This window comes from Kogia breviceps, chromosome 2, assembly GCF_026419965.1.
Source record: "Kogia breviceps isolate mKogBre1 chromosome 2, mKogBre1 haplotype 1, whole genome shotgun sequence".
NCBI classification, from domain to species: domain Eukaryota; kingdom Metazoa; phylum Chordata; class Mammalia; order Artiodactyla; family Physeteridae; genus Kogia; species Kogia breviceps.
The window spans coordinates 34,054,337-34,066,837 of NC_081311.1; the positions used below are offsets into that span (position 1 = coordinate 34,054,337).

At 47.9% G+C, this 12,501-nt stretch overlaps 1 protein-coding gene across 2 annotated transcripts in view; it reads left to right on the forward strand.

The window, feature by feature from the left end:
- The window catches only part of MYOF (myoferlin), a 157,871-nt gene that overhangs the window by 128,134 nt on the left and 17,236 nt on the right, over window positions 1-12,501 (forward strand). For both annotated transcript variants that reach the window (XM_059055428.2, XM_059055429.2), the window contains 7 exons: window positions 207-305; window positions 1,726-1,851; window positions 3,948-4,103; window positions 4,522-4,613; window positions 8,422-8,592; window positions 9,318-9,466; window positions 12,049-12,188. In XM_059055428.2, the coding sequence (XP_058911411.1) occupies window positions 207-305; window positions 1,726-1,851; window positions 3,948-4,103; window positions 4,522-4,613; window positions 8,422-8,592; window positions 9,318-9,466; window positions 12,049-12,188 (933 nt within the window). The remainder of the gene's footprint in view (window positions 1-206; window positions 306-1,725; window positions 1,852-3,947; window positions 4,104-4,521; window positions 4,614-8,421; window positions 8,593-9,317; window positions 9,467-12,048; window positions 12,189-12,501) is intronic.

A 12,501-nucleotide genomic window follows, 5' to 3' on the forward strand; every position in this document is an offset into this window, starting at 1 on the left:
TGGCCAAGGATCATCATTTCACCTCCAGCTTCTGGGTAGAAGAATCCTGAATACTTTGGTGCATGTAAACAAGAGCCATATAATCTCGCCTCTTTTAGCTTCAGAAGTACCTGTTTCTCTTGTCTATTACATATGAGTTTTCTTGCAATGATTGGAAATCCAGGGCATCACTAAAGATTTTTCCATTTTCATGTGTCTTTCTTTAGGAGGAAGAAGTTATTGACTGGTGGAGTAAATATTATGCTTCCACAGGGGAACATGAAAAATGTGGACAATATATTCAGAAAGGCTATTCCAAACTCCAGGTACCTGGGCCTATGCTACTGTGGGTGGGGGACTGACGTGCGTTAAAACTGGCCACAGGCAGAGCTGAGTGAAAGACTGAAAGGTCCAATGGTGGGTGCTGAGGCTGAGGGGCCAGGAGCACCTCTGGCCTCCTGGGGAGCCCGCTTGTGATGGATTTTGGCTTTGCCAAGATTCCCGGGGCTTGAGGACAGCTGTTGATTTATGGTTATGTGACTGCCACTTTAGGGCTTGGGGACATCTGGCCGAGGGTTGGGAATGGGTTGGCACCACACTAATTAGGCCAACAATTGTCCAGTTTGACCAAGGGAGACCTTCAAAGTCATGGTGCTCTTGCAAAAAAGCATGAAATGTCAACATGCTTTAATCTGTCCTCTAAACGAGCATCAGTTTCACTAGCTGAGAAGTTGATTCTTTTACATGTATGCAGTGTACAATCACAACGGTGTGTCTAGGAGGAAGACGAGCTATTGGACTAGGCCGGTCTGGCTATGGATGATCTTTCTGTTAATGGTTTGGGTTTTCCAGTTCTTTATTCATTTTTTCAGAATGTGGAAAAATCTACTTTCTTTCATGTGATTGTCATAACATCTCAATGCAGCTTGAGAAACACCAGCATGTAAAGAACGGCTTGTTTAGAGAAATAAACTAGTCTGGCAGATCAGCCCCACAGTCCATCCTCCATCCCTCCCTCTTTCCTTCCTTCCTTCCTCCTCCTCCTCTTCTAGCTTTTTTTCGAGGTATAATTTACATACAATAAAGTAATCCATTCAGTGAGTTGTGATAACTGTATATACACCTACATACACCACTACCTAAACAAGGCAAAGAACATTTCCATCACCCCAGAAAACTCCTTTGTACCCCTTTCCATTCAATTTCTCACAACCTTCCAACCCTCTTAGAGACAACTGATCTGATTTCATCATCGTAGATCGGTTTTGCCTTTTTTTATACTTCAAATAAGTGGACTCATACACTACGTATTTGTGTGTGTGTGTGGCTTCTTTAGCCCAACACAGTAGTTTTCAGATCCATCATATTGTCTTGTGCATCAGTAGTTTGCCTCTTTTAATTGCTGAGTCATATTCCATTGTATGGATATACCACAACTTGTTTATCCATTCTCCTGATGATGAAGCTGCTGTGGACATTCTAATACCATGTGGACATGTTTTCATGTCTCTTGGATGAATACCTAGGAAAACAACTTCTGCATCATAGAGTAGCTGGATATTTAACTTCATAAGAAACTGCCAGACACTTTTCCAAAGTGGTCATATCATCCTGCACTCCAGCCAGCCATGTGAGAGTTCTGGTGCTCCATCCACATCTCATGCCCATTTGGTATTGTCAGTCTTTTTGATTTTAGATTCCACCTGTATTTTAATGAGAAATTAAGCATCTGTTGATGGTTTGCAGATATATGACTGTGAACTAGAGGATGTAATGGAATTCAAGGGCCTGACAGACTTCTCAGATACTTTCAAGCTGTATCGAGGCAAATCAGATGAGAATGAAGATCCTTCTGTGGTAGGAGAGTTTAAGGTGAGTAAAATGTGTGTGTCTGTTCTGTTTAAGATCCATCTTTATTTTCTTTATAGACCTAGGATAAAGGACAACCAATCTCTGGGTAAGGAACATATCCTCTGACATCTGAAGGATGCTAGAAAATGCTAACAAGGAAGAGGACAGTGGGGTCGGGGGCAGAGCACTCAAAGCCATTCTCCATATCTTTCTCCCTGCTGATGCCAACCAGCCTTGAATCCTGTAGAGTCAGCCTCTCTAAGCTCTAGTTCTCTGTCTCTGTCTCTGTCTCTCTCTCTCTCTCTCTCTCTCTCTCTCTCTCTCCCTCTCTCCCTCTCTCCCTCTCTCCCTCTCTCCCTCTCTCCCTCTCTCCCTCTCTCCCTCTCTCCCTCTCTCCCTCTCCCTCTCTCTCTCTCTCTCTCACACACACACACACACACACACACACACACACACACACGTCCCCCACCCCCTCCCAGGCTTTCAGCAGGACCAGTGCAGCACTTTCCCAATCCATTGTCCTTGCACCCTCCTCATCCACACTCTAGTCCATCCTCCACGCAACCAAATCTGATCGTGTTTCTTGCCAGCTTAAAGACATCGCTTGAGTTTCCACCGGGTCAAGTCTCAACTCCTTCCAAGGGTTGGGTTGGCCTTTCACAAGCTTCTTGTCTCTCCTGACACTGCATCCTCTCCAAGCCCCAAACACACGCTGTCCTCTCACAACTTGGAGCTTTGGGACAAGTTCTTCTTCATTCCCTGGATGCCCTTCCTTCCCTCTCTGTGGTCTGACAAACTCCTACTCATTCTTTTAAGCGCCAGCTCCGGTGTCACATTCTTTGTGAAGTGTTCCCTGGTTGCTCCTGGCAGGGTGACTCACTCCTACCCCAGGCTCCCTGGGTCCCTGCTGCTACTAAAGTACCTTTCACATTGTAAGTATCTGCTTTCACAACTTCCCCTCCCTCCAACCACAGTTGGCAAATCCGTGGCAGATGTGCTGTTACTTCCTAATCCTTTCCAATAGCAGACATTACTAATCAATCAGACCATTTTACCCTACATGTGGTTTCAAAATCCTTCTCATTATAGCTTTCCACCAAGCCATCAACGATAGCATGAGAGTCAAACCTATTTAACACCCCTGAGCCAGACTGGATTCCTTGAGTTCATTTTTTTGGCCCCCAGTACCTGGCACATGGTAGGTGCTTACATCATGCTGCTTTACTGAGTGAAAGTAGCTGGAACTAAGACCCACATGTTCTGAATCCAACTTTAGTGCTTTCTCTTGTACATAAGCTGGTTTCAAGATAAAAGATAAGGCCTCTCAAGCTGGCCTGATGGCTCACTCATTCAGAAACTGCTTATTGTGTCCCTGCTTCATGCCCAGCCCTGTGTTAGGTCCTGGAGATAGAGTGATAAACAAGAAATATTTCCCTCCCTCAGGAAGCTCACAGTCTAGTGAAGAATACATACAATAAATAGACAGTGATGACGCAGAGGTCAGTGCTGCAATAGGGGTGAGTGTGGGGTTAGAAGAGAGTGTTAGGAAACCTATCCAACCCAGGGGCAATCAGGGAAGTTTCCTGGAAGAAGTGACACTTTTCAGCTGAGACCTGAGGGATGAAAAGGAGTTTGTCTGGGAGTGGATGGAAGGGGGTTTACAGGGGTGATGCAGAAAAAAAGGGAAATCACCCTTTATACTTTATTGGGTTTAAAAAATAATCATTTTTATTCCTATCTTCAAAAAATGTACAGAATTTCACTTCTCATCACCTCCTTTGCCATCATACTGGTCTAGGCCACCTCCATGTCTTGCCTAGGTTTTTGCCAGGCCTCCCTACCTCTGCCCTGCCCTTTCTTCTCCCCTGTGATCTATTAAGTAATTACTTTATCATCACTCACTTTCCCCACTGGAAACATGCAAAGCACACCATAGCTATTTCTTTCACAAAAGGCAGCCCTTCATCCCCCAATCCCACAGCCCCTGTGGCTGCCCCCCACCCCCACCCCCCACCCCCCCCAACCCCCACCGTGTCCTAGGGGAAAGGACACTGACCCAAGCCCTCTGCCCTGATTGCCCAAGGTCCTGCGAGTACATCTGTGTATCTCTCTCCTAGGGCTCCTTCAGAATCTACCCACTGTCGGATGACCCCAGCGTGCCGGCCCCTCCCCGGCAGTTTCGGGAACTACCTGACAGCGTCCCACAGGAATGCACGGTTAGGATTTACATTGTTCGAGGCTTAGAGCTCCAGCCCCAGGACAACAATGGCCTGGTAAGAGTTTGGGCGTGGAGCCTTCTCCTACAGCAACATAATTACAGTCATCAGCCACAGTAATTGTCATGTTCCCTCTTTCTGGGCTCTGTTATCTCACAAGGGGAAAGATACTCTATCAAAACTATCTGTTCAGGAGGATTGTCCCAGTGGGTATTTATCTCAGAGCTTGAAGGGGCTTTGGAGCCTCTGGGTGACCTCGGAGAATTGCTTTGTCACTGCTCCCCACCACTGCTTCTCCTCCAAAGGTGCGCTGGCTGCATGGCGCCAAGAGGGAGCATTGCCCAGACCTGGTCTGAGGCTACCCCTTCTCATCAGGGTGGGAGCGGGTGTAGAGTCACACCTGAGTCTGTCCCAGAAACTGCCTTGAACTGGCACCCCATGGTGACATAACCTGCTGTCTGTTTTGTCTCCACAGTGTGACCCTTATATAAAAATAACACTGGGCAAAAAAGTAATGGAAGATCGAGACCACTACATCCCCAACACTCTCAACCCAGTGTTCGGCAGGTAACGGGCATTTCCTAACGCTTTTCTGTGGTTCTTTTCTTCTTGGCCTCTGTGCTAAGGATGCAATGGGTACTAGGCTCTGCTCTAGGCCCGGAAGCTGTGAAACTATGTCTGTGAACTATTCAAATATCCAAGTCGGTGGGGCAGGTAATAAATACGTAAATGCACAAATACAAGAAATTTGTGGAAGTGAAAAGTACCGTGAAGAAAACTAAACCAAGTCTGAGAGATTTGCTGTGAGACCTGGAGGGGCGGGGGGCGGGTAATGAGGCCCAGGAGTCCGGAGGGTTTGTGGCTTCTAGACAAGAAGGGTAGGCAGTGACTTATGTGTTGTGACAGGTGGTTCGCACTCCCCGATCCTGCTGAGCTCTCTTTTCTGGGATGCTTTGACTCCACCACTTTGAGCCAGTATATGTGTTACTGACTCAGTTACCAAAACTGGGAAGGCAGCAGAAAGTGATGGGGTCAGATGTCCTGCTCCCTGTCTTCTGTTCCCGAAGATTTTATTTATGGCTGTGTTGGGTCTTCGTTGCTGCGTGCGGGCTTTCTCTAGTTGTGGCGAGCCAGGGGCTACTGTTCGTTGTGGTGGGTGGGCTTCCCATTGCAGTGGCTTCTCATTGTGGAGCACGGGCTCTAGGCATGCGGGCTTCAGTAGTTGTGGCTCATGGGCTCTAGAGTGCAGGCTCAGTAGTTGTGGCATGCGGGCTCAGTAGTTGTGGCTCACGGGCTCTAGAGCGCAGGGTCTGTAGTTGTGGTGCACGGGCTCAGTAGTTGTGGGTCGTGGGTTCTAGGGCACAGCCTCAGTAGTTGTGGCATGCGGGCTCCGTAGTTGTGGCTTGCGGGCTCTAGGGCACAGGCTCAGTAGTTGTGACACACAGGCTTTGTTGCTCCATGGCATGTGGGATCTTCCTGGACCAAGGCATGAACCCGTGTCCCCTGCATTGGCAGGCGGATTCTTAACCACTGTGCCACCAGGGAAGTCCCCCAAAGATTCTTGAAATAACATTACCGTCTTCATCATTGCCATTTTACATCTGTTCTGGACTGTTACACTGATCTCATCAGAACCTTCTGAAGGGTAAGGCACACCCAAGTGACCTCTAAAGAGGACCGGATTTTTTCAGCTATAAACTACTTCCACATTTAATAATAGCTACTATTTGCTGAGCTTTTACTGTGGATGTGCACTATGCTGAGCCCTTCATTGAGAACGTCTCAAAAATCTCACAACTCTGAGGGGCTACCCTCACCTGACAACAGAGGAAACGGAGGCACGGAGGGAGTCAGCACCAACTCACTCCACTGCTGAGCAGCAGAGCCAACACTCACGCCCAGGCCACCCGAATGCAGCATTTGCACGGCCCCCACCATCTGATTTTCACCTCAGTGTCAAACCCGGCAGCTGACAGGGCAAGGAGAAACAGCCCTGCTTTGCAGGTGACAGAAACAGGGCACCAGAGCTGTGTCCACAGAGCTGGTGCACCGGGCAGCCAAGACTTAGGTAGAAATTCCTGACCAAGCCCCAGGCTTTCCCAACACCCTTGGTAATGTTTCATATTCCAGGCTAAGCCATCACCTGTAGAAAAATGTTCTTTGCACAAAACATTTGTGAAAATAGTGTTATTTTCCCCCAGAACCCTGCTGAGAAGGAGAACACTTTGTTCTTATTTGACATGTGCCTGTATTTTAATTTCTGGCTTTATTATCCTGCCCATCCGCTTCTTCTCTACTCGCGTTTGTTGGTGGGTGCTCTATGCAATCCTTCCCTCTCTTGTGTGTACGTGCGTGTGCACGCGCGCACATGCACACCCCGGAGCCGCGTGCCAGGGCCAGGCAGTGGAAGTAATCCTCTGGCAGGGCAATATGATTGTTTTCCTTTTCTTCCCCTGATCCAGCCCTGAGGTCTAGACAGGAAAAGGCACGTAGGGCAGGAAGGAGGGCTCCATGCGAGGGAGACAGGGAAGCAGGGAAAGCCAGCTTTTACGGGAGAAAGGCGGCCCTGTCTGAATCGCTCATCTCGGAGGAGACAAGCACGAGCTTAATTAAGTGGCAGGAAAAGTCTAGCTTGGAGTCACCCCGTTAGGAAGTGATGCCGTCAGGCTCCGCTCGGCCAATCGCCATCTGGTGAACGTGCAGACATCGCCCCGCCCAGCAGGGTGGAGCCAGGGAGATGCAGCTCTGCAACCCCTCCCACGGCCGCGGTCCCTGGCCTAAGTCTTCTCCAGGGTGACGTTCTTCTCAGCGGAGACCCTCAGGGATTCCATGAAAGGAATTCAGGAAGGAGCAACCTTCGTGCTCGGCCACTGTTCAGCATTGTTAGCCCATAACATTCAGTGGGATGTCAGTCTGCCAGAAGATGTTAATTGTGTTCTAAAGAAAGACGTATTCCTTCATCAAACCAAGAGGCTTGGGTTAAAAAGATAACTGCAGGACTTCTCAGAACCTTCAGTGTGCCCAGAGGAACACCAGAAGTGGTTCTCAAACTTATTTGAGCAAAGAATTCTTTTTCTCAAGGGATGCATATTACCTGTCCCTTGGAACCCAGTAATGGAATTTGGGGGCTCGTGTGGATATGGTGCTTCAGGTGTGGCCATGACTCCAGCACCTTCTATCCTGGGCCGCCTTCCTCCTGCAGGCCCCCACCTGGCTGCAGCAGTCTGGAGAAGTCACTGAGATGTATCTAGGAGACACCCTAAAAGCTTGTCTCCAGAGCCCCACTGACACATACCCTTCTGTTCAAGAGATTAATACTCCTGGCTCTTTGGGCAAGAACCGGTCCACACACCAGAGTGACAGGAGGAGGAGTGGAGGCACAGTGAGAGAGGAGAGATGCAAGAGGCCTCTCACAGTTTTCTGTCCACAAAGTTTATTGAGCACCTACTATGGGACTCACCCCTCTGTGTGCAGATACAGAACCAAACCCCACCCATCTGGAGCTTATGCTGTACAGTTATCACTGTCTCAGAACTGGCGCCATATTGCTCACCTACCACAGAAATTATTGTTTGATTATCGTTCTCTCAGAAGTGTTTGCATTTTATTACAGATACTATAGAAAAGCCTTCACAAATCAGTGGCAAAGCCAGAGGGCCTGGGAGGAGGGAGGGAGCCTTCTTGGCAGCCTTCCACTTCCCCCCTCCAGGCCCCCATGCTCCTGTGGGGTGAGTCCAGGGTGTTCCATGGGGTAGTGGTCTCTGTTGAGGCAGAGAAGGGAACATAGTAGGGGCACAGATATGGGGGCTATAAATCAGGGTGCTGTGCCTTACTAATCTCCCAGCTGGGTAGAGATGCCTGGGTGCCCAGATAATAGGCATATATGCTAATAATATTATAATTATTATATAACTTATAATAATTTATTATTATTATTACTATTATAGCTGTTGGGTTTTGAGTAATGCACTCATACCAAATGCTTTCCTAAACATTTCTTCCCTTGACCCTTGTAACAACATGGGATGGTAGGGATTATTATCACCATTTTACAGATGAGAAAACTGAGCACAGAGAGGTTAAGTAGCTGGCCTAGGGTCCCGCAGCTAGTAAGCAGCAAAGCTGGGATTCTCGTTAGGCATTTAAAGCCCCGGATCTTCTCCTGAGCAAGTGTACAATCTGTTGCTCTCATTACTAATGTGCACTACTTAATCAAGCACCCCTGCCTGCCGCCACCCACCTCGTTATCCCGGCCGGGCCGTCCTCCTTCCTGCAGCCCCAGCCCCAGCCCGGGGAGTCTTTGTGCAGAGCCCTGGTTTGTGTGAGACGCCCAGGTGGGATCATGGCGATTCTAACCTTGCATTTGTTTATTCAGAATGTATGAACTGAGCTGCTACTTACCTCAAGAAAAAGACCTGAAAATTTCTGTCTATGATTACGACACCTTTACCCGTGATGAAAAAGTAGGAGAAACGATTATTGACCTGGAAAACCGATTCCTTTCCCGATTTGGGTCCCACTGCGGCATTCCTGAGCAGTACTGTGTGTAAGTGTGTGTTGACAGTTTGCTCCATCTAACATTAATACCTGGGGAAGCTCTGGCGCTCCACCTCAGGGCCTGTCTTAACTGAGCCCCTGCTCCTTTGAGTCAGGTAGACACTGTGGTTGATAATAGAATCATCTTAGAGACAATCAGGACCGTAGCGTTGCCCATTCACATTGGCGTCTGTGTACAACGCTGGCCCCTGGAGCAGTGCAGTGCTCTGTGGGGATGGCGCAGGTAGCAGCCCCTGGAGAACCAGTCTCCACTCTCCCATTCTTTGAGCCCCTTCCCTCCTTGATGCCCAGGACCAAGAGCTGGCAATGTTTGATGGCAGGAATTCCCTGCCTCTCCCTCCAAACCGATCAATTCTGTGATGTCCCTCTTTCCCTGAGTGCTAAACAGTGCCTTTCTGTAGTATTGAATGAGATATAGCTTGTGATTTCTAATTTATAAGTTTGCCTATTGTGATTACAGTGATCTCAGTCAAACTCATTTTTTACAGAGGAGGAAACTGAGGGGCTGGGGGGGAGTACCAATTGGCTGAGGCCAAAATGATGGTGGATTTTAGGTCTCTAAATCCTAAATAGATTTCTGGGCAAAAGCCAACATGTAGAGCACATTCCCTGCTACCCCGTTAACATGAGAGCACCTGTAAGTATGTGTGTGTATGAATCCAGGCAGAACTTGTGTGCCCTGCGGTAACTCCGGGTGTGGGATATTATTCACAGTTCTGGAGTAAACACCTGGCGAGATCAATTGAAACCAACACAGTTGCTTCAAAATGTAGCCAGATTCAAAGGCTTCCCACCACCTGTCCTTTCTGAAGACGGAAGTAGAATCAGATACGGAGGACAAGACTACAGCCTAGATGAATTTGGTAAGCACATTGCCATGGATGGCAAGCTGGTTACAAGGTACAGCAACCCATTTATGCTGCCTGGTTTGCGCTGGGGAGGGGGAGGGACGGAGCAGTACCCTAGTACCATAGGGAATTCCGTACACGTGACTGTCTAACAAAAGCCCCATTATAGTAGAGTTTTGCTATGATGTCAGGTGTCAAAGTGGACACGTTTTCTTGTCTGTCTTATGTTTCACTTGACCTTTTTAGGTCATAGCCATTTGAGCTTTGAACACAAAGTTCTAGTAATTAACTTATTTCCATGTAATGCATAATTAGCTCAAAAGTGCTCAGATGGTAGTGGAAGAATTTCTCCTCCAATTTTATTCCAGCATTCTCCCAGCCCTTCTCTGAGAAGGCTCAGGGATGCTGGGGGCTGGTGTGAAGAATCTGCTAAGTTCACATCTGGCTCACATCCGAGCTTGGGGTCTTGCTCTTTCCTAAGCAGTAATTTATAATGCAATCTGTAATTTATAATGCAATCTGTCCTGACACACAAACAGCTAACTGCATTATGACAGAGACTGAAATAAGCTTAATAGAGCATAAGAGCTGTGGCATGATTCAGTGTTTCGTAGGGAGGAGGACTTCCTGGAGGGGCTGGCAGTGGGCTGTGGCTTTGAGGGCACTTGGGATATACAGAGAAAGCTGAGCCAAGGGCACACGGGAGTGAAAGTGCTTCCTGATCCTCAACTGTTTTTTCTTGACATTGTAAGAAACTATATTTGCCTTGCTCTCTTAAGAGGACTTGGTCAATATCACGGATGATAAGATGTTTAACAAATGTTGATGCTTCTGTTAACATGAGAACTTGCAAAAGGGACTGGGAATAAACTGGCAAGCAGCATGGCCCCACGGAGAAGATAACCCCCAACAATTAAACAGTACCCCCCAAAAAGCTATATCAGTCAGGATTGTTCCAGTTACTTTTGTCACATAACAAATCACCCTAAAAGTTAGCCGCTGAAAACAACATATTGTTTTATTTATTTTCTTTTTGGAGTATAGTTGATTTACAGTGTTGTGTTAGTTTCTGCTGTACAGCAAAGTGAATCAGTTATACATATATCTACTCTTTTTTAGATTCTTTTCCCATATAACAACCATTTTGTTTTGCTTATAGTTTTGTGGGTTAGCTGTTCAGGAAGGGCTCACCTGGGCAGTTCTCACTTGAGTTGCTCACGCAGTTGACTGCTGTCAGATGTTGGCCAGGGCTGCAGTCATCCAAAGGCTTGACTGAGCTGGATGTCCAGGATGGCTCACGCACATGGCTGGCATTTGCTGCTGGCTCTTGGATGGGAGCTTACGTGGAACTGATGACCAGAGCACCTACCCGGGCCTTTCCCGTAGGGTGATCTCTGGGCACCCACACTCCTTACACGGCTGGCAGCTTCCGCCACAGCAAGCACCCCAAGAAGACCAGCGGGGCCTTTCATGGCTAGCCTCGGAAGTCACACAGCATCCTTTCTTTAGTGGTCAAATATGTCTGCAGATTCAAAGGGAAAGGACATAGACCCCACCTCCCAATAGGAGGAGTGACAGAGAATTTGGGGGCTATGTTTTTTAAATGCCACAGTGATGCTACCTAGCTACTGTAATAGTTAAACTGACAAATTTCAGTAGCTTAACACAATAGAAGTTTATTTCTCATAAATTCAAAACAGGTACTCCTACAGGTGGGTGGCCCTCTTCCAAACAATGCTTCATGGACTAGGCTCTTCCGTCTTATAGCTCTGCCCTTCTTCAGCTTAGGTGTCTAAGGTCACTGTTTTCTTCTGCATCCAGAAGAGAAAGTGCACACAGAGGATCCTACATGAGAGGGTTTAATGGGCTAGGTCTTGAAGTGACACACATGTCACTTCCACCTACGTTATAGTCTAGCCTACCCTGTTTGCATGGCCACACCTAACTGCAAGGGAGTCTGGGAGATGGAGTGAGCCCCTGACACCAACATAAATAGGGGCTGCTCTCACTTACACATTCTGGAGAGTTCTGGTCTCTTCACTATTGGCAGCTCACAAGTCAGAAATGAGCCTGGCTGGGGTAGGGCTCTTGGTCAAGAGCTTCTTTTTTTTCTTAAATTTTAATTAATGAATTAATTAATTTTTGGCCCTGTTGGGTCTTCGATGCTGTGTGCAGGCTTTCTCTAGTTGCTGCGAGTGGGGGCTGCTCTTCGTTGTGGTGCGCGGGCTTCTCATTGCAGTGGCTTCTCTTGTTGCGGAGCACGGGCTTTAGGCACCCAGGCTTCAGTAGTCGTGGCACGTGGGCTCAGTAGTTGTGGCACACGGGCTTAGTTGCTCCACGGCATGTGGGATCTTCCAGGACCAGGGCTTGAACCCATGTCCCCTGCACTGGCAGGCGGATTCTTAACCACTGTGCCACCAGGGAAGCCTAGTCAGGAGCTATTTCTATCAACAACTCTTTCACAAGCTGGTTTGCACACTGGCACTGCCTGACCATTTTTGCAGAGTCTGGAGTGAAGTACTGCAAATCCCTCAAGGAGATCTGGCTGAACTGTTCCCGGAGGCGCATCCCTGTTTCACTGTCCTTCTTTATTGCAGAAGCCAACAAAACCCTGCACCAACACCTCGGGGCCCCTGAGGAGCGCCTTGCCCTTCACATCCTTAGGACTCAGGGGCTGGTCCCCGAACACGTGGAAACAAGGACTTTGCATAGCACCTTTCAGCCTAACATCTCCCAGGTAAAGGGCTCTCTAACTGTGAACCCCTCATCCACACTCCAAAGGCACTGGTGATAGCTGACACAGACTCGCCTCTTTTATCTTTTGGGGATACTTTTAGATACACACGAAATAGAAATGAAACTCAGGTTAGTTTCATACCCAAGAGGAATTTATTGTAAGAATTTTCAGGTAACTCACTAAATCCAGACAGGAGAGTGACAGTGACTCAGAACAACATTGGACCAGGATCTCTCCCTGTCTCGTGTCTGTTTCTCTCTGAGTCTACTTTACCCTGCACTTTTCCTTCCTGTGATCACCTTTCCATGTGTCA